General features: G+C 39.4%; 1 protein-coding gene across 15 annotated transcripts in view; it reads left to right on the forward strand.

Moving 5' to 3' along the window:
- Positions 1 to 26,815, forward strand: part of RBFOX2 (RNA binding fox-1 homolog 2) — a 275,598-nt gene that overhangs the window by 197,031 nt on the left and 51,752 nt on the right. For all 15 annotated transcript variants that reach the window (XR_005365632.1, XM_038550702.1, XM_038550705.1 and 12 more), the window contains one exon: positions 17,193 to 17,417. Coding sequence is in view for 14 of the 15 variants with exons in the window: in XM_038550702.1 (XP_038406630.1) it covers positions 17,193 to 17,417 (225 nt within the window). In the remaining variant the exon portion in view is untranslated. The remainder of the gene's footprint in view (positions 1 to 17,192; positions 17,418 to 26,815) is intronic.

A 26,815-nucleotide genomic window follows, 5' to 3' on the forward strand; every position in this document is an offset into this window, starting at 1 on the left:
TCCCTTTAACAAGTACTTATTGAACATTTTTAAGGCTGTCACTGGGGATGCAGAAATTAATTAGGCCTGGACAGTTACATGCCCTCTGAGAGTCCACATTCTATAGAAGCAGTATTTGTGTAAGCAGATGACTGTAAGAGAACGTAAGTGCTGTAGGAGACTTACGGGGGTATAAAGGGCAGGAATGCTTTTTCCCTATTTGGGTGAATCAGAGAAAATGGCTGACTGAAGTAAATATTTAAAAAGTGTGTGCAGGGGATCCCTGGGTGGCTCAGTGGTTTAGCACCTTTGGCCCAGGGTGCGATCCTGGAGTCCCGGGATCGAGTCCCACGTCAGGCTCCCACATGGAGCCTGCTTCTCCCTCCTCCTGTGTCTCTGCCTCTCTCTCTCTCTCTCTCTCTCTCTCTCTGTGTGTGTCTATCATAAGTAAGTAAGTAAGTAAGTAAATAAATAAATAAATAAAACTTAAAAAAAAAAAAAAAAGGTGTGTACAAGTTAGCCAGATGGGGAGGAAGGAGGAAGGCTTTCTAAGCAGAAGGAATAGCAGATGCAGAGAAACTGGAGGTGAGACAGCACAAGGTGTCTTCTAGGATGCAGCCCACATAGGAGCACCACCAGGGCTGAGCCCCTGGCATCAGGTGGGTTATTATGATAGCCTCCCAACTGTTCTGCCTGTGTCTGCCTCTCTGAGTGGTCCCTTGTAAAACCTAAACTTGACCGTGCCACTTTGCTCAAAACCCTCACTGGCGAGCAAGAGTCAAAACCCTGGTAGTGCTCTTAAGCTTTGTAAGATTTCTACCCAACATCTCCCTCTGCTCACTGTTATCTTCCTCCCCTTACCTCCCGCCACTGTGTTTCTTGCTGCATGTTCCAGGTCTGACACACAGGGCCTCCTCGTTCCTAGTTCTGGAATAAGCTAAGCAGCTTTTCATGGCTGAGCCTTTGCATTTGTGCTCCCTTTGTCTGAAGTGTTCTCCCCACACACAGACACATGGCTTGCCCTCTGGATTTCTTCTGGTGTTTGCTCAGTGCTTACCTTCCCTGAGTGCCCAGTATCGAATAGCAGTCCTCTGTCGCCCCAACCTGGTGCCCCCATACCCCATTTCTCGCTTTAGTGTCCTCCATGGCTCACCCCGTTTCTTGTTTGGCTTTCCTTCCTAGAATGTACACTCCCCAAGGGTAGGAACTTTGTCTCTTTAGTCACCATTGTTTCCACAGCACCTAAAACCAGGCTTCTGGCCCCTCAGAAGTACTCAGTACTCAGTGGCGAGAGTTGAAGCTGGACAGGTGAAGGTTGCAGGGGATATGACTTCCATCCAAAGGTATTTGGACTGGAGATCATGGTCATTGAGTCTAGGACTTTCAGGATTGAATTGGTTAACAATATCTGATTCAGATTTTACTTTAGGGAGCTTGTTCTGGGAGCTGCTTGAAAATTGATCAGGTTGAGATTGTTCCAAGACAGGAGAATGCCTAGAAGAGAGATTCCCGGAATAGCCTGGATGGGAGTTGCTAAGAGCAGAGATGCTGGTTCTCTCTCTCTCTCTCTCTCTCTCTCTCTCTCTCTCTCTCTCACACACACACACACACACACACACACACACACACACACGGCTCGGATTCTCCCACAGCCTTCCCCCAACGTGTGCATGAAAAGGCCCATAATTGCTCGTTTTCTATGGTAAATATTTAGGAACAATACTTGATATCATGGTGAACTTTCTGCAGACTTCCTAAAGCTAGAAAGAGAAAGGTCCTTATGTTTCTTACAGACTTAGCAGCTTTAGAAGCAGATATTCAACTACCTGGTTGCTTCAATTAGCAAACGTTTTCTAAAGATCACCTGCTGTGCACCTATCTTTTGGTGAGGAAGCTATGACAAAGCACATGTGATTCAGCCTCTGATCTACTTAGGGGCTTTTCTTGTGAAGCCAGTGGAGGAAATATAAACCATCCTGTGATTGTGGTTGCAGACAGAATGCAATTTTGTTTGGGGAACAGTAGAGGGGAAAAATTCTGTCTGTTACTATATGTTATATGACTTACTCATTTTGAAGAAGTGAACTATAATAGGATGTCCAGTGCAATATCCATAAAGAATAATTAAATATTTTCTGGTTTGGAAGGCACTACAAAATCTTGTTCGTGTTTTATTCTGAACCTGAGTTACAGCTTTTTTCAAGGATATTGCAGTTTGACATAGAGAAGATGCAAACTTAATTGCCCATGAAGACAAAATAAAGAGTAAGTTCATTTAAATTGTGCTGAAAATTTGATTAAGAAAAAGAATAATCACCCATGAATTGTATAAATCAATTTTATTGACTAGAATAGACAACCAACCATGTTGGTTGTAGGGACCTTCATTTCCAAGGAATCAGGTAGCTGGACCAGAGTATTTCTTGTTGTCTCGTGTGAGTAGAAGACGAGATTCATGGATGTTTGAGGTTCTAAATATTGCTTACAGAAGGTATGGAAGAGAGCTTTTAAGAGGTTGGAGACATTAAGACTATTATAGGGTTTCTCATTTTTAACCTAATAGACTATTGGTTTGAATGACTTTGTTCTGAAATATTTATTTTTCTGTTTAAATATTCATTGCTTTGGGATGGCAGAACTCAGCCTCGGGGGAGAGGTCAGGCTGGCTTTTCTCTGAGTAATTTGAAAGGGGTGTGTGTGTATGTGTGTGTGTCTGTGTGTGTTGAAGACAAGTGATTTGGAGACGAGTGTGTAGCAGGTTTGTTGGCCAAGCCTGTATCTATCCTTAGACTTGCATATGCCAGGTCCTCTAAATTATTTTTATTCTAAGCATGAAGTATTTCCTGTTTTATTTATTCTTTATTTATAATGAGCTCAGGATTACACTCAGTCCCCTCCTGCACCCCATCTCCCCTTCATGTGGCTGTAGCACACTCATGCTTTGGGTCCTGGTGCTTTAGTTATAACCTATTCTTGAAGGACCATTAGGCTTGTACTTTAGTAGGTTTGCATTTAAAACAAACTAGTGTTGATTCTCTTGCCTGTGAGTTCCATATGAGAAGGTCCCTCTGCTTTCAGGTAATTTACATTTGTGGCCACTATTACCTTCCTCTCCTGGCTTCCTCCCTCTGTAATCTCTTCCCTTTTCCTAGAAGTATAGATGCTTCAGGCCACTTTCTGGAGGTACCTACCATCACCACAATTCTTTCTCATTATGCCAGCAAAGCCTCTCAGTGTTTCTTCCTGTTTCCCAAACTACCTATACCTGGAGGACTCAGGGCCCTTACTCCCAACGCACTGAATCATAATCTGTGGAGAAAGGATATGGATTTAAAAACAACAACAACAACTACAAAAACATGTTCCCAGGGTGATTGTTATGCACAGTTAAATCTGGGAATCTCCATTCTCAAGGAACCAGGTAAAAGAGTTTGTGGGTGTGTGAGGCAGAATGAAGTGGGTACCACATGGGATGAGTGATCTTATTGAGAGTGTAGCAGCAATAGATGTGTCCCTAGATTCTCTTCGTGGAATCAGATAATACTTTCCCTTAAATTTAATATTTCAGTTGGTGATGGGCTTTTTATTACTATAATCATTATCATACAGCCATTAAATCGGTTGCTGTGAACTTCCTTGGGACCCTAGCCATCTACTCAGTCACAGACAACCAAATGAAGAACGAACTGTTCAAATTGAACCTGAACACAAAACCTGGAAGCTACAGGGAGATAGATTCTATGGATAGGCTTTTCCCTCCATTTTTTTATTACCTGCAGATTGTCTGACATCTTACCGCTCTGGGTATGATTTATATTCACTGTTAACTAGAAAGCACATGATTTTTAGCTAACTTATTTTTACTACCAGAAATATTTTCAGGACTATTAGATACTAACACTTTCAGCTCTAGGTGTTCAGAGAGTGAAACTCAGTTCAGAGGAGAAATGGGAACGCTTTTATTTAACAGCCCTCCCTCCAGGTCATTATGTGGTCCTTTGAAGAACAAAAGGTGACACCAAGAGTATAATAGATAATCTGACTGTTTTTAGACTGGTGAAAGGGATGTTTGTTTTCAATACAGAGTATTTCAAATACCAATGCACATAGATTTGGGTTGGCCTTGTTTTACATATGTAAGTAAATGAAGACTCTAGAATGAATTTTACTGTATGTCTGGTAAATGTGCATTGTTTGGTCTTTGTGCATTCTTTTTTTGTTGTTGTTTTTTTTTTTTTCTCTAGGTCATCTTGGTCTGTCATTATTCCACAGAACTTTTTTTTTTTTTTTAAGAGAGAGAACACAAGTGGTTGCAGGAGTAGGGGGGAGCAGAGGAGAAGCAGACTCCCCATGGAGCGGGGAGCCCTATGTGGGGCTTGATCCCAAGACCCAGGGATCATGACCTGAGCCGAAGGCAAACGCTTACCCAACTGAGCCACCCAGGCACCCCAGAGCTTTAGAACATTTTTTAAATTAATAATTGTTTTTATTTTTTTTTAAGATTTTATTTATTTATTTCTGAAAGGCACAAAGAGAGAGGCAGAGACACAGGCAGAGGGACAAGCAGACTCCCCGCAGGGAGCTCGATGCGGGACTCAATCCCAGGACCCTGAGATCACGACCCCTGCCGGATCATGACCCCAGCCGAAGGCAGATGTTCAACCACTGAGCCACCGAGGCATCCCTATTTTAATTGATTCTTGATGATCTTCAATCCGGTGTTCTGTCTTTATCTGTCTGTGATAGGGTCACAGACATCAGGCAGCCACCATTGCTTTCGGGACAAAGTCTGAGAAGAATGATCGGCCTTTGCTTAGGTTCTGTCCACTGAGTACTTTTTGTAAACTCTTTCTTACGAAGGCAGATAGAGTTTGAAATCTGAGCCTATCTAGGCAAATCCCAGGGGATACAAATGATCTCATTTGTAAAATACTGAAAGGCAAAAATATTTTCTTTTTGTTACAAAGCTAGAGAATTAATTTCCATTTTCCAACAGCATGATGAAAATGCTAAGTGATGCTGGCATGGTGATAAACTGGTAAGAAGATGCTCTACTGAAATAACAAAATGATTATTGTTATGAAGGTGTAAATAAAATTCATATTGATCTCTTTATCAACGATTCATTCTGATCAAAGATGTAATACAGGAATTGGGAAACTTTTCTCTTGAGATAGGATTTGCAGCCTGTTGAGTAGAAGAAGCACATTAATTGATCGGGTATATAAGTGGGGCTTGAGATTGCCAAACTGAAAAAATTAGATTGAAGTTGAAAAGTAAGTGGGAAGATATAAATAAAAATACTCTTCTCTCCAAGATTATGGACTTTAATTATCCTAGCATAGTTGAGGCATTTCCATTTGGGACCCTTCTTTTTGAGATCTCCTGTAGTCCTTTATGCTTAGCTTTATTTATAGCACAAGTAAAGTACTGATAACAGTGAGTAGGTTAGTAAGTTCTGAATAGAGAATCTGCAACTATAAGTCTTAAAAAAATCATCTTGTTCTTCCCATTGTTGCCTATAACTGGTTGGTTGCCACATTCTGTAAATTCCCTCACAGCATCACTTGATTCCATTCCCTTTGCCCCGCTCCCCTTGCGTAGGGCCACATCTTCTCCAGTATGCTGCAAAAGCCTCCTGTTTCTGCATCCTAATTGCCACCCAAGTGTCTCCCACATACTGCTAACATTATTTAAGCTATGAATCTGTTATTCTCCTATTTTGATGATTCTTCATTACCAGGAAATACTAGTTAAAACCATCAATATCTAATGGATTTAGGTACTCACTGCAAAGAGCAAAATACCATAAAGGGTAAGGGAGAAGTTCTAGGTAAGTGTTTGACTGGAAAGATGATTAACTCAATCAGCAGAAATAAGAAAAGATGATAATAAACTCACTTTTTAGACACACACAGTTTGTAGTGAAAGTGGGACATCAAGGGTGGAAGGATTAGATCTGAGGTGGAAATGTGCAGCTGGAAGAACTGGAAGCCAAGCAAGAGACCTAATCAAATTGGGCGCCTGGCACATTAATAGTTTCACTTGCTCTCATTGCATCTGTTGCAACAGCCTCCGCTGTAAACATTTAGTTCATTTTGCAGATGAAGAAGCAGGCTACAAAGGCTTACATAATTTATGCTATATCTGGTAGGAGGTACAGTTGGGATTTTAACTCAGATCTTTCAGGCTCACACTTTTTTGTTTTTACTCTCCCTCTCATGAAAGCATAGGAGAAAGAACATGGTTGGACCTAAAAATATTTGGACGTCACCCATAACAATTGAAGTTCTAGATTGCTGTGGGTGAGGGAATTGACCGATAAAAGAATTGAGACATGGTCTTGTGTGATGGGAACTGCTTACTGTGATTGTGTACTTGAGTTTAGAATTAAGATATTCAGCAGAGTTCACATTGTATACCAGAAGACCATACATGGTAACGTATTGCCTCTGTTACTGCATGTTATTTAAAGGAGAAAGACGTCATCCTTAACTTCTGTGTTTGTGAGGTTGAAGGAATGAGTGGATCTAACAAGCACATAGATGTCGAGTCTTTTCTCTCCTAATGGTACTCTACCAATTCTCTCTTCCTACCTCAACAGTCTTCTCCAATTTGATGTCAACCCAGCATAACATGTTTTCTTACGTATATCCTTTAGTAGTTATGTTCTCTAGCCAAACAAAGCAGTTTGCTGTAGTGTGTACATGGGACTCTTCATTTTAATCCTCCTTTATTTAAAAATTTTATTTAATGCTTAGTATTTATTATGCACTATATGAGATTCTATACTGTATAAAACAATCTCCACTCATCATAAAACAGCTTTTTTTTTAAAGGATTAATTGATCGATTGATTTGAAAGAGCGTACAAGGAGCAGGGAGCCAGACCCGAGGCTCCATTCCAGGTCCTTGGGATCATGAACTACGCCAAAGGCAGACACTTAACTGACTGAAGCCACCCAGGTGCCCATAAAGAAACTTCTAATAGAGATAAGATACTTCTCTAGATATGTTAAGTATAAGGTTTTGAATTTATTTTTTTTTAAGATTTTTTATTTATTTATTCATAGACACACAGAGAGAGAGGCAGAGACACAGGCAGAGGGAGAAGCAGGCTCCATGCAGAGAGCCCGATGTGGGACTCGATCCCGGGTCTCCAGGATCACACCCCAGGCTGCAGGCGGCGGCAAACCGCTGCGCCACCGGGGCTGCCCTAAGGTTTTGAATTTAAATGTCTTGTACACAATCTCAGTGCAGGCTAAGTGCTATGGGAATACAGGAGAGGAAGTAATTTCTTCTAACTGGAAACAGGAATGCAACACTTGCTGAAAGTCTGCTCTGTAAGACCCTGGTCTAGATACTTTTGATTCTTTGAGTCATGTTAGCTGCCCTGTCTGTTACAGTTGACAAAACTGAGACTTAGTTTCTTATTCATTGTCACAGAACTAACAGATTATCAAGTCAGGATTCGACCCCAGATTTATTTGGCTTTAAATCTTACTCGTTTTCCTTTACACCAGGTGTCAAAAAACTGTGGCCTACAGGCCACATCTGGCCCACTGCCTGTTTTTGTAAGGCTTGTAAACTAAGAATCATTTTTACATTTTTAAATGGCTAGAAAAAGATCAGAAGAGGAAGAATATTTTGAGATGTGAAAATTAGATTAAATTTATGTGTGGGTGCCCATGAATAAAGTTGTACTGGAACACAGCCTGCTTACTCGTTTACATGTTGTCTGTTGCTGCTTTCATATTAGAATAGCAGAGGCCAGTACTTACAGCAGAAATCAGACCGCCTGCAAGGCCTCAAATATTATATGGCCTTTTACAGGAGAAGTCTGCTGACCCCTGCTTTATGCCATACTTCCTTTTTACGGATAGCTTCATGGAGAAGGGATTATTTGATCCTTTACATTATGCATGAATTTTCTTGATAGAGGATACAGCGTGGGGAGCAACACTGATCCATGCTATAGCTGTCTGGCTGTGATTTGGGAAAGCATCATATGTGGGGATGTAGAAGCCTAGACTCATTGCCACACAGAATTAATAGTCGGGAGTTGTGTGTATGATATGCCTGGGGGAAAAAATGTTGCGTCCACTATTGGAGATGCTGTAGAAAAGTGACTAGCAACACCAGCTTGAGAAATGGTTTAGATTTGGATTTGAGTCTATTTATACCAATTATTAGCCGAGTGGTTTTTTGATAAAATACTTAACCCTTTTAAATATTAGTTTCCTTACCTGTAAAAGGAGAATAATAGAAATATCTACCTTTTACAGCTGTGAGAGTCAAATCAGTTAAATATGTTGTATGTATATACATACAAAGTGCTTAGAGTATTGCCACATACTTAATAAGTATTCATTAAATGTAAGCATTTAGTGTGTACGTAGACGGAGGGCCTAGAGGAAGTTAGAATGTATTTAGTAGGTGATGGTGAGCCTTTGTGTCTCCAATTTGGTGCTTATATGTAGCACTCTGACTTGAAGTTTTGGGTATGTTTATGGTAGGCACTCTAATGTGACTGTAAACTCCTGGGAGGTAGAACTTTTACGATGTTTTCAGTGCCCACAAGTTAAAGACCTATAGCCAGTATTATTAGTATGTCTTAGAATTGAAATAGAATTTCAGATATCTCTCCCCAGTACCTTTCCAGCTAGTGATCATTTTAGATACCACTTTGGTGGATTTTTTCCTTCTCTCTCTCTCTCTCTCTCTCTCTCTATCATTGTTTTCCATTATGCTATGATTAGTTTTATATATCTATAGTTTGTTTCTTCAGTATTATTCCCATAAATACAGTCTTTAAGGGTTTTTAAAAATTCCACATAACATCCATAACAGTGGCATGTAGTAGGATTTTAACCTTTGCTAAGTTGTAGAAGTTTGGTCCCATGATCCACCTGGCACTGGGATTGGTTTAGAGCAACTTTTATTGGGAGTATAGAGTTTTAGTCACATTTTATCTTACCAGTTTTTTATAACAATGTGTGGCATTAACACTGCTGTGTTCTAGAGGAAGAAACTGAAGCACAGGGAAGGTAGGTAATAACATAGTTAAGTGTTTACAGCTATAGTAAGTGACAAAGCTGAGATTCAAATTATGTTCTAACCATGTACTACTCCTACATTGCCCTTGGTGGATTTGATAATCTTTTAGGTAGTGCCTAAGTCGTGGAACAAACAAGTTTGTTTGTATTGGGGAATACGGCATTTAAAAACTGATGTTCAGTCATTATATTCCCACATTGCTTTCCTATGAGGGCTTTCATCAGAGATGGCATCCTAAAAAATGTTAAGTCACAGTGGCCTGCATTCTGTGTGAAATAAAATACTATTTTTTGTCCTCCTAATATTTCCGTCCTTGAACTTTTGTGGAGGTAATAAAACAACAGTGAGATGGCAGGACATTGAATTGTTCTGTTGAATAATTATTGAAATATCAAATAATGCTATATCCCAAATGTATCTGTTTCATGTAGATCTCTTCAGGGTTTTTCTTTTTCTTCTCCTCCCCTTCTTCTATTTAAAAATAACTTTAGAAAAGCAGCTTTGCCATTCATTTGTGTGGTCTTACTTTTTAAACCAGAGTGTTAGAAACATAGGTAGCTTTTTTGGAAATTTGGAGGATGTGAATGTTTAGTATTGTAAATTAGGTTGCTGATGGGAAGGCAGTTAACCAACAAATTGCTTTGTTTATAACTTCCTGCCAATTCCTGCAGTGAATTCATCTAATCTAATAGATTTTAGTTGCATCTAATCCTCCCAGTATCCATCCTGCTCTTTCTGTCTTCACAGTTAGCTTTCTGCAAGATGGGGACCACCCTTCATCCTAGATGTTCTGCTTTATTATTCTGCTCATGTGAACCCCTTAAGTAAGAGTCGCACTGTGTGACTCTGTGCCAGCTTGTGGTATATCAGTGGGCCAGACAGGTAAAACCTCTTGCTTATGTTTCTAATAGAGGAGATGAAATAAATGCAGTGTTATTATAGATGAGAGGACAGAGAAATAGAGGTTGAGATTTTAAAGAGAGTGGTCAGAGAAGCAGATATTTTGGAATAGTTGTGAGGGAGTTATGAAGTCAACAGACGATTGGAATACCTGCGGCACAGATTAGTCCTGTGAGGGCTTCTGGAGCTGGGCACTTCGTGCGGTGGGCAGGTAGTCCTGTCTTCAGAGAACTTTGATTTTCCTGGTGTATGCTGATAAGAACTAACAAGAAATACAGTTTGTTTTTCTTCTCATCTTTCACATAAAATCACAATTTATATTCTAGGGAAGAAAGGAGTTAAAATTAAATCTTCATTAGATTTTTATTGAGGTAGAAACTTCATTAGCACGTAGTACTCATTATCTGTTCACCTCATGGAAGGGAAAATTTTATAGACTGTTAGGTAAAAGAGAAATTATGTCTAGTTTTGTGGACTGCAAGAAGTTAATAACTCATGTTCTCAGGTGACATATACCTGAGATATATACCATAAGCAGCTTAGCCTATGATTTTAAAAACAAAACATTTTCATATTAAAAATGGAGGTAAAATCTTGCCTAGAAATGATCATGTGAACTATTATCTCATAGTTTGCCTGGGGCTATCATACTTCTCTTCTGAACTTAGAACTTTGGAATATAGCCTAGAAATTTAGTAGGAATCTGAAACCATTTAATATTTATAATCATAATCGTTATAAATAATTGGGGATATTTTCAGACATTGTAGAATGTATGAAATAAAATGCAAAAAAATCACTCCTATTCCAATTTTATTCCCTTAGTATATAAACATAATGTGTTTTTTAAATGAAAATTTAAAAATTCCTATAAGGAATAAAATCTAAGAATTTCATTTTGGCCTCATAACAAAGGTTTACATTTCCCTTTTTTTGGGTAACAGTTCGGCTTCTGCCTGCCTTGTATTTCTTTGAAACACGTAGTGTGTCAAGGCTACAAGTAGATCCTGTAAAATGTTTTTACCTTTCTCCCCCTACTCTCCACTGCTAATTGATGTGTTTATTTAGTTGACTGAGCCAGCTTTGTCAAGACTAAGACTCTCTGGGAGAGTCAGTACTGTGAACTCACCATGCCAGTGCCTCACCCCCAGCAGGGCTGGGTTGGGGGAGAATGGAGACCAGGGCAGGAACCAGTCTGCAAGGAGCTGAGTCAGGAATATGGAAAGCGAGTCCCTTTGCCGTGTTAATCATACCTGGGGAGCTGTGTCTTTTAGCCTTATGGATGACTTAGTAGACCCTCATTTTGTATACTGTAAGATTGTATTTATGTCTGGAGTTGGGAGAGATGGTAAACTCTTGCATTTACCAGTCCACCTGAATTTGAAGTTTTTCTTTCATATCTGACTTCAGGCAGTAAGTCCTGTGAGGGCTTCAGAAGCCATGTGTTTGATGCAGTGGGCAGGCGGGCAGGGAGGTAGATATGGATACAGCTTTGTGTAACTTGAAGAAGATAGAGGGTTATTTCATTTCTCTCTAGGACACCCAGGATAACTAAGGAGAAGTCATATACAGTACCCCAGCTTGGAGATCATAAGAACTTACATAGTGATGGGTAACAAAGATAGACCTTTTCCCTGAAAAATTAAAGGCAAAAAGTGTAAGGTTTTCATAGCCTAATTTCTAAAAACTAAACAAAGGGAAAATTTTCTTTTTTTTTAAGATTTTATTTATTTATGAGAGACACACACAGAGAGAGAGGCAGAGACACAGGCAGAGGGAGAAGCAGGCTCCATACAGGGAGCCCGATGTGGGACTCGATCCCGGAACTCCAGGATCAGGCCCTGGGCTGACGGCAGATGCTCAACCGCTGAGCCACCCAAGCGTCCCCAAAAGGAAGATTTTTATGTAAAGCAATCCTTAATACCACTTAGAAATGATTCTTGGACACTGGAGACAGATGAATTTTGATGCTGGGTAACTTGAAAATGAAAAACAGTTATGAATTTTTTTCTCAATGTCACTGCCATTTTCTTGATATCAAATAATTCAGTGCTGCGGCATATCAGCTTCCTCTTATTGATTACATCTTTCTTGTCATCTCTTTTATATTAAAAAAATACTTGATAGGCTATACTACAAAAAGTAATACTTGTTTCTTCTTAGGAACATGAGGAAACTTTTGGGGATTTGAAGCAGATCTGCTCACTAGTTTGTGGTGGTGATTTCACAAATGTACATGTATATATGTCGAAGCTTACACTATACATAAAGTAGATGCAGTTTGTTGTGTATGTCAATGATACCTCAATAAAACTTTAAAAAAAATTTTTATTGATTAGATGACTAAAAAATTGGACATGTTTTGCTGTTAATATCTGTTTCCGTATGTTAGCGAGATTGAGCATCTTGATGGTATTTCATTGTGAATCATTCAGTTAATTCTTTGCCTCTTTTTTCTGTTGTGTGTTTCTTACCAATTTGTGTCACCTACTCTTAGATTAGTAATGACACCCCAGTGTATGTATGTCTGTTGCAGTTCTTTGCCCCAGTTGGCTTTTCTGTTGCCTCAAAGGGCCATTTCTTCCCCTTCACTTCCTTCCCTCCTCCCACTGCTCTCCTTTCCTTCCTGACTTATGCGGTCCTGTCCTTTCCCTCCCTGGTTTTGAGGTTTCCTGTCTCAGGTAAAAGTCCCCAGCCCCAGGTATACTCCCAAGTTTTCTTATATTTTCATAGTTTTCATTGTTTAGATTTTATTCCTTTTTTTTTTTTTTTTTTTTAGATTTTATTCCTTCTTGAGTTTTTCTCATAAGGAATATGCACTGTGAGGGGCTCATTTTATTTTCTCTCTGGTGGGTAACAAATTCTGTGAGGTAAATAAACAGTTACCCCCACTGAGGTGAAATACTACCTTTATCTTCTATTAATTTTCTGTATAAACTTGAAACTATTTCAGGGTGATCAGTGTTCTGTTAATCACTGTGTATTTTCTTAGTATTTAATCATAGTAGCTTTATAGCGAAGCGAGTTTTACTATATGATGGAGCATGCCCCACTCCTTTGCTTTTCTCTTTCCACACTTTCATAGTCATTTTTCACATACCAGTTAGAAAAGTATTTAGTCCAGACTCAGTTTGCTTCTGATTGAAACTGACATTAGGTTGGGTTGCCTGGGTGGTGTAGTCAGCTGAGCATCTGACTCTTGGTTTTGACCAAGGTCATGGTCTTCAGGGTGGTGAGATCGAGCCCCATGGTAGGCTCTGTGCTCAGTAGGAAGTCTGCTTGAGATTCTCGCTCTTTCCCTCTCCCTCTGTATCCCCCTCCCCCATTCACATGCTCTCTAAATAAATAAATTTTTTTTTTCAAAAAGCCAATGACATTAGGTATACATTTTATTTTAGCAAGGATTAATATTTCTATATTAAGCATTCCTCCAGAAACAAAATACATCTCTGTTTACTCAGGCCTTGTTTTATATCTTACATCGTGTTTTATCCTATACATTTTGTTGCCTTTTTAAGTAAGTTATTATTGCTGGTTGTAAAATAGTTAATGTATAAATATGACAAAATTTTATCATTAGGTCTACTTGTTTGTAGTTAATTCTTTGGGCTTTTCTAAGTCCATAGCTATATTTGTAAGGAAGGACTATGTGTCTCCGTGCTCTGTTTATTTCCAGTTCAGGTTTTTCACCTTATTGTGTGTAGAATGAGTCATAGGGATGGTGATTTGCAATGACAGTTAATATGATGTTTGCCAGTGGGTTTTTTTTATTGTCCTGTTTTTCCTTTGTTATAGGTAACATGTAATAACATACTTACCAAGTATTCATTTTAATGAATTTTAACAATTTGGTACCACCATCATTAATAAGAAATATAACATTTCTATCATCCTAGAATATTCCAGATCTCCATCAACATTCCCCTGCCCCAAAAAAAGAGATAACTACTTTTTTACGTCTGTTACAAGAGATTTGTATCTCATTCAGCACAGCATTAAGATTCATCCATGCTGTTGGTAGTTTATCCTTTTTTTTTTTTTTAAGCTGTATAACATTCCATTTTGTGAATAAACTATAATTTACCCATTTTCCTGTTGATTTCAGTACAGTCATTTTCAGTTTGGGGCTATTATGAATAAAGCTTCATGAACATACTTGTACAAATGTTTTTATATACATATGCTTTTATTTCTTTGGGGTAAATATAAGGAGTATTTTAACTTAAAAAAAAAATAAAACTGCAGAACAGTTCTACCAAGTGGATATACTGTTGTGAGTGGAAGTATTTGTTGTTCTACATCCCTGTCAACATTTGATGTTCTTAGTCTTGTGGTTATTTTAATGGCTGTGAAATGGTATCACATTCGGCTTTAATTTCATACCCCTGATAGCTAATGATGAGCCACACATTTGTGTATTTTCTGCCCATTGGTATATCTTTTTATGGGAGTTTGTCTGTTAAAGTCATTAATCCATTTTTTAAAAAGATGCTTTTGTTCTTTTTATTATGATTTGTAACAGTTCTTTGTAGATTGTGGATGTGTATTCTTTGCCAGCTGTGTGTATTGTAAGTGCTGTCTCCCAGTCTCCATCTGGTCTTTTTATTATCTTAGCAATACCTTTCTTTCAAAGAGCAAGAAGTTTTTAAGTTTTGATGGAATTCAGTTTATCAATTTTTTCTTCAGTGGTTCCTGTTTTTTAGCCCAAAGAATTGTTTATTGCAAAATTGTGATGAATATCCTCCATTTTTTTCTAGAAGTTTTAAAATACTCGTATATTTAGGCCTGTTAACCTCTTTCCAGTTAACTTTTACATATGTGGGATAAGTTGAGGTTTAATTTTCTTTCTACTGGGTATTCAGTTTTTTATTTGTTAAAAGACTTTCCTTTCTCCCACTGAATTGACTTCATGCCTTAATACTGACTGTATATGCATGTGTCTATTTGGATTCTTTTCTGCTCATTCATTTGATTTGTCTGCCTTTAAGCCAGTACCATACTGTTGTGATTACTGCAGCTTTGTATTAAGTCTTGAAACCAGGTAGTATAAGTCCTCCAATTTGTGTTCTTTTTCAGAATCACTTTGGCTTTTCTAGGCTCTCTGCATTTCCATATAAATTTTAATAACACCTTGTCAGTTCCTGCAAAAATATCTGAGATTGTGATTGAGTTTGTGGGATTTGGGGTGCATGATCGTCTTAAGAATACCAAGCTTTCCAATCCGTGATCATATATTTCTTCATTTTTAGCAGCCTTTGTACATTTGTTCTGATTTATTTCATGCAGAAGAACTTACTGTAACAATAATGGCTGAACCTTTCTTTAAAGGACTGTGAGATCTTTCTGCAGCTTTGGATTCATTTTATTTAAACTATTAGTTTAATGACCATAAAATTAATGTCAGAAGCATGGAGTGATGTTTAGAAAATGCTGCTGAAAATTCTGTTTCCCCACAGCTTTCTATAGGTAGAGAATCCCCTCTTGAACTGAGGGGAAAGATGGATAACTGTGATGGAGAGAGGAATAATTGTTCCCTTGTTTGATGGAAGTGATGCCCATGAGTAGGAGGAAACCAAGTGACAAAAACTCAGATTTTCTTTGTCTGCCTAATGATAAGATGTCTTAAATATGGGAGTAGGGGAATGCCTAAAAAAATGCTGACATTTTAAAGCATTTGTCCATCTCTGCCAACTACTTACAGAAGGACAGTAGCCCAAGACTTTGCAGACTTGGGTATCTTCCATAAAATAATGGCTTTCCTTTTTATGGAATAAAGTCGGAGGCCAGAAGAGAGGGTGCTTTGCAAAATCTGTTATATAAGATTCAAATTCTGTTGTATCTAAACGGAGGACAGAAGTGAGAGAAGGGACTCTGGAGCCACATTAGCTCCTTCTAATAATTTCCTGTGGTTCCTGCATTCTCTTTATTAATATTTCAGTTATCACACTGAATTCCAGATAAGGTTCTGGGAATGGTGATCACATGGAGAGGTGAACTCTTTTAAATTTTTTTACTTGGGGATTTTTTTTTTCCTCTCTCTCATAATTTAAGGAACCTATTTGTTTTCACTATTAACCTAGTGGCCGAGACTTGATGTTTAAATTTCAAGATAGATATTTATTTTTTTAGTAATATACTTTCTTCTGAACTCTGTGCTCTTCAAATCAAAAGAGCTATGTTATCTTGTTTTGAGAACTTAATGTATAATGCCACCCTGCCTATTGCCAATGAATTAGAGATTAATGAAATTACCTTGTTTCCACTAAGAATCTCTGTGAAGGGGGCAGCCCTGGTGGCACAGCAGTTTAGTGCTGCCTGCAGCCCAGGGTGTGATCCTGGAGACCCGGGATCGAGTCCCACGTCAGGCTCCCTGCATGGAGCCTGCTTCTCCCTCTGCCTGTGTCTCTGCCTCTCTCTCTCGCAGTGTGTCTTTCATGAATAAATAAATAAAATCTTAAAAAAAAAAAAAAAAAAAAAAGAATCTCTGTGAAGGGATAGGGAGTGTCCTGAAGAAAATACTAAAGGCCCAAACTAATTTCAACTCTTACAGCTGTTCTTGTTAGAGAAGTTTTTTGGCATTTTTTAAAAAAACTTGGTTTAAGCCTTCAGCCCAGGGTGTGACCTGGAGACCCGGGATCGAGTCCCACGTAGGGCTCCCTGCATTGAGCCTGCTCCCTCTGCCTGTGTCTCCACCTCTCTCTTTCTCTGTGTCTCTCATGAATAAATAAATAAAATCTTAAAAAAAAAAAAAAAAAAAAAAAAACTTGGTTTACTGTTTTGGGATCCCTGGGTGGCGCAGCAGTTTGGCGCCTGCCTTTGGCCCAGGGCGCGATCCTGGAGACCCGGGATCGAATCCCACGTCGGGCTCCTGGTGCATGGAGCCTGCTTCTCCCTCTGCCTGTGTCTCTGCCTCTCTCTCTCTCTGTGTGACTATCATAAATAAATAAAAATTAAAAAAAAAAAAACTTGGTTTAAAGGAAAATTTTTGACTCTTTGATAACTAATCAACTTTAATATGGTCACAGACCTGTTTAAGAACCACAAATTAACCAAAGTTGGGTGTATTTGCGTATCTACATGTGTACATCTCTGTATACGGCAATGTTTTCCCCAGTCGTGAGGCAGTAAGTCTCCCATTTTACCTGACCAGAGACAGAATATTCAGAGAATTTTGTATCCTCACCTTAAAAATAGTCATGTAATGAGAACTTAAAATCACTTTTTCTCCTTATTTTCTCTTCTGTTATTTGTTTTAGGGTAACCAGGAGCCAACAACAACTCCTGACGCAATGGTTCAGCCTTTTACTACCATCCCGTTTCCACCACCTCCACAGAATGGAATTCCCACAGAATATGGAGTGCCACACACTCAGGACTATGCCGGCCAGACCAGTGAGCATAACCTGACACTCTACGGAAGTACGCAAGCCCACGGGGAGCAGAGTAGCAACTCACCCAGCACACAAAACGGATCTCTCACGGTATGTGAACTCTGAGGTGGGGAATGGAAGAGTGCTTGTCATCATACTCAAATCTTCAGCTGAATCATCAGACCAGAAAACCCTTTGAATTAATTTAGCATCTACATGACACTGCATAGCATTTATGTAATTTCATTTCTACCCCTTGCATTGTAATTAGAAGGTAAGGACTTAGAAACTGAGCTCACAGTCATTGCCCGGGAGCTTAGGGTCTAGAGACCGGCCAGACAACACAAGGTGAGGCGCCAGGGACAAGGGTACACTTGGGTCAGTTTCACCAGGAAGCTTCGTTTGGCCACACCTCCTTATTAGGAGGGGTGCCCTCCTGTGCTGCCACAGTACACAGTCTCTCAGCAGCATCCCGTACATTGCCTCTCCCTTCCCCCAGACCTGCTCAGTCTCTTGCTCTTAGGATACTCCCTGTTGCCCTCCTGCACACTGAAAGTTCTCTCTTAGTTCCCTTTGCTGATTCCTATCTCTGTGTTCAGTTTTTTTTTTTTTTAATTTTTAAATTTATTTTAAAAATTTATTTATTTGGGAGAGAGAGCTTGCAGGAGCAGCAGGAGAGGCAGAGGGAGATGGAGGATCACAAGCAGACTCCCCACTGAGCACAGAGCCTGATATGGGGCTCAATACCAGGGCCCTGGGATCATGACCCAAGCTGAAGGCATACTGAGCCACCTAAGCTCCCTTCTGTTCAGTATTTAGATGTTACAGCACTCCAGGCCTGGGTCCTTAGGAACCCCCTTCCTCTGTCGGTATAATTCTACTACTAAATTCACCTTGCTACTCACGCAAAACCTAGGAGTCTTCTCCATTTCCTTCATCTCCACACCCAGTGCCTTTGCGAATCCAGTAACTGTAACTCGAATTCATTCTTTCCCTTCGGCTCTTCTCTTTATCTTGGTACTCTGACTGGATGGTGTACATGCTTAACAGCTCAGCTATCCTGCCAGATTTCTTGGGTTTGAGTAGGGCCCTGCTTAGTGGCATGACTATATTTAACCTCTTTCCTGCATTGGCTTGCTCGGTGACAGCAAATACATACCTGCACCTGGCAAAGAACGACAGCAGTGCCTGCCTCTGCTGGCCACTAGGAGATTTAAAAGAGTTGAATTCATGTACATTATCATTGTCGTCATCTCCACCTTGGTCCAGACCTCATGGCTTATTTTTCGTGTAACTGCTGCCTGCCTGACTATCCCTTCCCCACACAACAGCCGACCTAGTGTTCTGTCTTCTCAAATAATGGTACTTCCTGCTTAACTCTAATGATTCCCTTACATATTTACAATAAAATCCAAACCCTGTACTTCGTTTACTAATCCCTGGCCCCAGCCTACCTCTTTGACTTTGTCTCTTACTACTAACTTGCTAAAATAAAAGAAATGTTGGGGCGCCTGGGTGGCTCAGTCGGTTAAGCATCTGCCTTTGGCTCAAGTCATGATCTCAGGGTCCTGAGATCGAGCCCGTCGTCAGGCTCCCTGCTCAATGGAGAGCCTACTTCTCCCTCTGCCTCTCCCCCTGCTTGTGTTCCCTCTCTCTTTCTCTCTCAAATAAATATAATCTTAAAAAAAAGAAATGTCAAAAATCAACCAGTAGGTATATATCACATATGTATCAACACACAGGAAGTCATATTGTCTGTGCGATTGCAAGGTCTGTCTCCAAAGATAAAAATGTTCTGTGCTCTTGATAGAAAGATCTGTGTCTGGTTTTTAGATTTCTTTTTGCTCTTCCTGTTTCAGATTATCAGGAGAGCTTATCCAGCCTTTAAAACACTTGATATGATTTACTTCCCAATAAAGAGCCTTATAGTAGAAGCTTGTGTTGCATAAGGATGGATTTAACCTTCAAATACTTTCCATTTTCTTTTATTAGATATTAGACCACAAAGAAATCCATTCTTTCCTTGAAAACACGTTATCTTTTCAATATTGATCAGTTATATATAGAAGCACATAATTTTATACTTCATGAGTAATGGGCTACAGACCATTTATTAAGAAGGTGTAAGCATGATGGGTAACAGATGAGGATTCCATAGTGTTTGTTCCAGAATCATGAATATATCGGCTGCTATCTTGGCTGCATTTCTAAATCACCTTCAAAGGATTATAAACTCATAGACTTACCAGAACAACTGTGGAAAGAAGGAATAAAATGTAAATCTGAGGTTCTATCAAGTATATTAATTACTAAAGCTATTTCTTTACTAGCTAATTTTTCTAGTTTTATTTTTATTTGTCCTTTTTCTGTGTTTATTTCTATGTTCTATTTCACATCAAATCAATCTTGGTAATTTCTAGGAATTTTCTTTTTCATCTGAATCGTCTATTTTGTTGGTATAAAGTTATTTATAATTTCATATAATCCTTTTTAATTTCTATAGGATCTGTAGTGATAACCCCTCTTTTATTCTTGATTTTGCTAATTGTGCCTTCTCTTTTTTTCTCTTGGTCAGTCTAGCTAAGGTTTATTAATTTTGTACATCTTTCCGGAAAACCAGCTTTTGATTTCATTGATTTTTTTTTTTTTTAGTGTGTTGTTTTTCTGTTATGTATTTCATTGATTGCCATTCTGATCTTTATTATTTCCTTCCTTCTTCTAGCTTTGACTAGCTTTGAGTTTGATTTCGTCTTAATTTTTTTTTTTTTAGCCTCTTGAGTTGCAGCCTTAGACCATTGATTTTAGATTTTTTTTCTTCCTGGTATGTGTTTAAAGCTATACATTTCCCCTTAAGTTTCCTATAAAATGTGATATATTTTATTTTTGTTTTCATTCAAGATATTTTTTAATTTTTCCTTATGATTTTTCTTTGACCCTGGGTTACATAGAAGTGTGTTTCTTAATTTCCAAATGTTTGAGGATTTCTCAGCTTTTCTTGATTTATAATTTAATCCCATTGTGGAAAGAGAACATGCTTTATATGGTTCAATTTTTTAAAACTGAGACTTGTTGAAGATTACATCTTCAACTTATAACTGATGCACACATTTGCTGCTTACTTGCAGGGGCACACATGTGTATGTGTGTCTTACTCTGGTAAAATACTGTAGCTTTGGTCTAATATATATTCATTCCTCACCATCCTTTGTACTGTTATTGCCATCTGTATATTCATGCAAGATCCAGTTGTATGTTTTTTTACCAGAGACACACCTTGGATTCAAAGAGTTTGAGATAAAATGAAGGAAAAAGATGTCATACAAAACAGTAATCATGAGAGACCTGAAGTGATTATATTAATAGCAGAAAATAGATAAGACAAGTATTGATAGAGACAAATGTATATTAGAAATGCAACAATACAGTATTGTAATTTTTACTTTAAAGAATCTTATATTTTTTCTTCTGTTCACTAAATTGGAGAATTTCTGTTAACATCTCTTTCAGTTCACTCACTCTTGTTCTGCCACATTGCATCAGCTGTTGAGCCCATCTAGTGAATTTATTTCAGCCATTGTACTTTCCAACTCTAGAATTCCCATTTGTGATTTATGTTTCTCTATTGAGATTCCTTGTCATCATATTTCTTTCAGTTCTCTGAATACATGTGTAATTGCTATTTTGACGTCACCTGCTGAATCCAACATCCAGGCCCACTCGAGTCTATTTCTAGTTACTGTTTGTTTTCTTGAGTCTGGGTCACACTCTCCTGTTTCTTTACAGGTCTTGTAACTTTTTAATAAACTGGACATTTTTGTAATACATTTCAGCAACTCTGAAGTGGTTTTTTGTTTGTTTTTTTGAGCAGTGTTGGTGTGTGTTTGTATGTTTTAAGTAATTTGCTTGAGCTTAAACTGTGGAATGTGGTGTGCAGCCACTGCTGTTTCTATACAAAATCTTAGCGATTTTCCCTCTCCTTTTTACTCTTTAGCCTGGCTAGGTGTTATCCCTGTGTCACACTAGCTCCGTGGTCAGCCAGTGATTTGGGCGGAAGTTGTGTTTAAAAAGCACCTCAAGCTTGTAAAGCTTCCCACCCTCTTGTGTTTGTGGGTTTGGAAGTAAGTTCAGAGTTTAGCCGGGTCTCAGGTCCACTTGGCTTTATCTCTCTGTTGGGCTCTCTCATGTCTCCCTTCCTCATGCTTGTATTTTCATAGTCAGCCACAGATGTGAGGAGAGCATAGCTAGCTCCTCCGTGACTCTCTCATTTCCAGGATCTCCCCTTCATGTTGCTGGCTGCTCCACCACTCACCTCAGTCAGACCCACAAGATCAAGAAAGAAGAACTATATTTCCCATTAGGGCCTACCAGATTTGCCACTTTTGGTCAACAGGACTGTGAGTTTTCTACTCCTTCACTCCACCACTGCCCCAGTGCTCCAAATTGAGTTTACCCCTTCTGGTAGCACAGCTACTAGTTTTCATGGCCCTGACCCTGTCCTGGTAAAAACTAAGTTCTCTCCCACAGAACTGAGGGAAGGGATGTTGGGCAGGGATGAGGTGGTGGGTTGGAGCAGCTACTGGCAATGTATGTGGCCTCTTGCTGGTCTTACCTTAAGCTCTAGCAATTTTTCAAGAAATTTCTTATGTTGATTGATTTCCAGAACGTGAAATGACTGTCAGGCAGTTTTTGTCCGGCTTTCTTACTGTGGTCTTGTTTTGGGGAAAGGGGTTACAGGCCCATTCACACTGTTAGAGCCAGCAGTGCCCTCCCTGACTCTTGATGTAGCGCTTACTGTACAGTTCCTCACCATACCTCTCTTCCCCATGGCCCATTTCTCTTTCTGCTTGTTTTCTCTTCCTGCCACCATCTTCCATTATTTCAGATGCCCAAATTCTAGGTTTTTAATGGTAGTGTGAAGGGCAAGTTCTCTTCCTTAACATAAATATATATGGTGAAGACTTATATTCTTCATCCCTATTAGAAACTATTCACTACAGGGCAGCCCTGGTGGCTCAGCGGTTTGGCGCCACCTTCGGCCCAGGGTGTGATCCTGGAGACCCGGGATCGAGTCCCGCGTCGGGTTCCCTGCGTGGGGCCTGCTTCTCCCTCTGCCTGTGTCTCTGCCTCTGTGTGTCTCTCATTAATAAATAAATAAAATCTTAAAAAAAAAAAAAGAAAAGAAACTATTCACTACATAATTTTGCATTATATTGACCAATTTGAGTTCCTAAAAAAATACTAAAATAAAATTAGGAAACCATGTGTATGGATTGGGATTTATTGGTGCTGAGGAGAAAAATGGAAAATCCTTTGAGCTATGTCTACCAACCGAGATGGCACACGTTCTGTAATTTTAGGAAGTTGCTAACCACAAAATGGGAAATTATTAGGAGGCTCTGGTTGGAGATGCTTCTTACATGTTTAAGTGTACTTTAAATGGGAGTGTGAATTCACTGCTCTTAAGCCATTTGCTTTTGGAAGTTGTGAATGTGTGGGTGTTCTGGAGGACGAGAGACAGACTGAGCAGTAGAACAGTACATCAAAGAACTTAGATTTGACAATATTATAGATTATTTTGTTAAACTTTTACTATCTACTAATATGTTCTTAAAATGGATCCGGTAATTCCTGTGGCCAATTAAATTCAGAAGGTTGATCGGAAGCATTGTTATTTATAAAGAAATGATACCTCATAAACTAGTCTTTTGTGTATATGAGGGTTTTACAGTCGGGGAATTCAGAGTCCATTCTCTCCATTTTGCCACGTGGACTCCCCAACTCCAGCCCAACAACAGGAGATAGTGTATGTATAAGCAGTGGTCCTGATAACAGGCACCAGTGCATCTTTTCCCATTCAGCCCCGTGTTGGCTTTGCTGGTACGCCTTGCTCAATATTCTAGATAAAGCCAAGCTTATCCTTCATTTAGGCTCAGGTAGACTCCTGAGCTGACCACTTTTTATGGAACTTAGGAGATGTGTTTTGTTCACTTTTGTCTTCTAATTAAACTGTAAGCTTTTAAAGAAAAAGTTCTAGTTCATCTTTGCATTCTCCGACTTATTACAGTGCCTGGCACTTAATAGTTACTCAGTAACAGTTTCTCTGGCGGTCAGGAGTGTTTAAAGGAGACAAGGTATACCATGGAAGGTCTGAGGAGGGAGAAGCTGAGGCTTCTAAGCGCAGGTGGCATCGAACTCGTCCTGGTATTAAGTGGTTTGGAATTGGAACATGATGGGAAGAATTGAGAAAGTCCTTTCTCAAAGCAGAATTAGAGAGATGGGCAATATCAAAGTGTGTGAATAAAAGCATGTGTTTCTGTTAGGCTGAAGCTTGGGGTGTTTGGTGGATACATAAGGAAATATGATGTGAGAAAAATCGCTCCAGTACAAATTGGGAAGAGCATTTGAATGCCTAGTTGAGAAATGACTTTATTGAAGGTTTTTGAGCAAGGAAATGGAATTGAACAGAACTGTGCTTCCAGACCAATCTGTGACATATAGCAGCTGAGGGGAGAGGCAGGGAAACCAGTTAGGAAAGAATCTTAGGAGGTTCCGAACTAGGGGGCTGCAGTGGTTATGTAGAGGAGGGATGAATGGAAGAGAAATTGCCAAGGTGTAGAATCCATAGAATTTGACAGCTGATTAAATGAGTAAAATAAGGAGAGCAGAGCCAAAGACTGTGTCCTCTTCAGTGCAAGAACTGTATCTTGAATAAATCATTTCACCTCTCAAACTTCAGATTCCTCATCTGTCACATGAAGCCAACAGTGTCTACCTGACAAGATTGTATTGAAAGGAAATTAGAAATGTTTTGGAGATTACTGGTTTGAATAGTCCTTTAATTGCTTTTTTTTAAAAAAAAGATTTTATTTAGAAAGAGAGTGCGCGTACAGCTTGGGAGAGACAGAGGGAGAGAGAAGAGAATCTCAAGCAGACTCCCCACTGACTGAGCACAGACCCCAACTCAGGCACGATCTCATGTCTTTCAGCCAACAACCTGGGCCAAAACCAAGAGCTAGTTGGACACTTAACCAACTGAGCTACCAGAAGTCCCTTTAATTGCTTTTTTAAAACTATCTTTTAAAATCAGTTGTCTCTTGATGTCCTTGATTTGTGTTTTTTTTATTGCTGTGAGCCAGTTATACTGTAATGGAGATTTTATGTTGAATAGTCCCATCTTGTGTGAGAGAACCAAAAAAAAAGGAACTTCTACAAAAATGATAAATAAGCAATGAAATCTGGAATTTTATTTCTAAAATGTATTTCAGAAATTGATTTTCAAGTTGAGCTAGAAGCTTCTTGTACCCTTAAGACAAGAGCCTGTTCTAAGAGTCAGTTTGTCCCATACTGTGCATTAGCAGTCAGGGTTCTCCACCCCCCTCATAGAGGCCTGATTACCCCTGCGCCTGCCTGCAGAGAAGAAAGGACCTCAGTTGCTGTATGTGTAGATACTCCTCTGAACCCTGGCAGGTGTAAGTGACTGAAGTATTTGAAGTAGACAAGCTTTGGTGAGTAATCTTCAGATAAGGTTTGTGTTTTATATACATATTCTACCTATCTAGTAGATTCTACTTTCCCTGAGGGCAGGAGTACCACTTGTCCTCTTATTACTCCCATTGGCATATAATGATGTTTAATAAGTGTTTTTTGAGTGAAAAAAGCTTGTAAAGGTGGTTCATCTTCTGTGCTTGGTTTTAATAGGAAATGTTAGTAACATCTTTTGAAGTATTTGAACAGAATTGTTGATGACTCTAAAGCAGAAATTGGAAGGCATAGCTGAAGAGGCCTGCCTTTACTGTCTTGATCAGCTGTAGACCTCCCCAGCGGTTGCCTTCAGGCACACCTCTGAATTAAAGATAACTAGGACTCCATGCTCTCCACCATCCTCAGTTTTTTCACTTTGTTGTGCACCCTTTCTCTGGAGTTAAAGCCAGCTTTTCTCTCCCTTCTCTATCAGAAGATCAGTCTAACCAGCCTCCATGAAATTACCCACTGACTCCCTTACTTGCAAGAGCCTTGTGGATTGATATCCCACTAAAACATAGCCAAGAAGTGACAGCCTGTATCATGGGTCTATTTGCCCAAGTGAGGATTTCTAAAACATGGCGGGTCCAACCTTTCACATGGTGTGTTGTGGGGCCATATTACCCTCAGCCTGGAGTGTGGACATCATTAGTATATCTATTTCTAAGCCAGAATTAAGAAGGCCTGAGACACAGAGGAATTTTTTCATCTGACTATCCATTCTTCAAAGAGAGTCCCTCATTTTCCCTTCAGAGTAATAAAGGGGAAACAATGTTGAGCCTGCATAAACCACACTTGTTAGATCTGTGAGCAAACTATAGGCGGGTCTGAAAGTGTGAGAGTTGCTGCAGAAAACCACACTCAGAGCCAGGCATGGAATTTTTTTTTTAAGATTAAGTGATTGATTAATTGATTGATAAGAGAGAGTGTAAGCACACTAGTGGGCCTGAGTGGGGGGAGGGGGGAGGGGTAGAAAGAGGAGAGAGAGAAGCAGATTCCCTGCTGAGCATGGAGCCTGATAGGGGCTTGATCCGAAGACCTGAATCAAAATCAAGAGTTGGATGCTCAACCAACTGAGCCACCTAGGCACCCCAGGCATGGATATTTTTTAAACAGAGAAAATTGCCTTTGGGTTCATGACACTCAAGACACCTTTCAGCATATTGTTAATATTGTTAGCCTCATTATTGCTGCTTCTCCCTTGCGTGTCTTCATTCATTTATTTACTTTTATTTGCTTTTACTTACCTGCCCCCACCACCCCCCTTCCCTGCCAAAAGCAACTACATCTAAGCAGTGCTAGAAATGGTAATTTTGTGCTCTGCTGCTCCTTCCTGCTCTGTCCCTGTTAGGACCAGGATAAAGAAGCACTAGTGATTAATTTAGGGATATGGTTTTTCTTAACCTGTCTAAAGAGTTGTGCAGTTTTCAAAAATATTTTGTACTACTTTTTGAAATCAGTAAACTGATTAGAATCACGGAGTTTTAAAGCTAAAATGGATTTTAGAAATCACCTTATGCCTTCCTTTTACAACAGAGGTCAACAGTTTTAAGTAACTTGAGCCCGGAATGTTACAGCTAGCTAGTAATAGAGCCGGAACTCAGGAAATCTGTTTTCAGCCAGGTGCTTTTTTTCTGATTCCCCATGCAAATAATGAAAAATAAAAGACATCCACAGAGATGGTCTTCTTAGCTTCCATTGATTCTTTGTCTTTAAACCTAAGAACTCCACCTGGAACATATAAACAGATTTCTTTCATTCTAAAATGTACGTTAAAATGTTAAAGAAAGCATACAGTTAAGGATAAAGTGGTTTTTTTTTTTAAGATTTTATTTATTTATTTATTCATGATAGTCACACAGAGAGAGACAGAGAGGCAGAGACAGGCAGAGGGAGAAGCAGGCTCCATGCAGGGAGCCTGACGTGGGATTCGATCCCGGGTCTCCAGGATCGCACTCCGGGCCAAAGGCAGGCGCCAAACTGCTGCG

Source organism: Canis lupus, chromosome 10, assembly GCF_011100685.1.
Source record: "Canis lupus familiaris isolate Mischka breed German Shepherd chromosome 10, alternate assembly UU_Cfam_GSD_1.0, whole genome shotgun sequence".
Taxonomy (NCBI): Eukaryota; Metazoa; Chordata; class Mammalia; order Carnivora; family Canidae; genus Canis; species Canis lupus.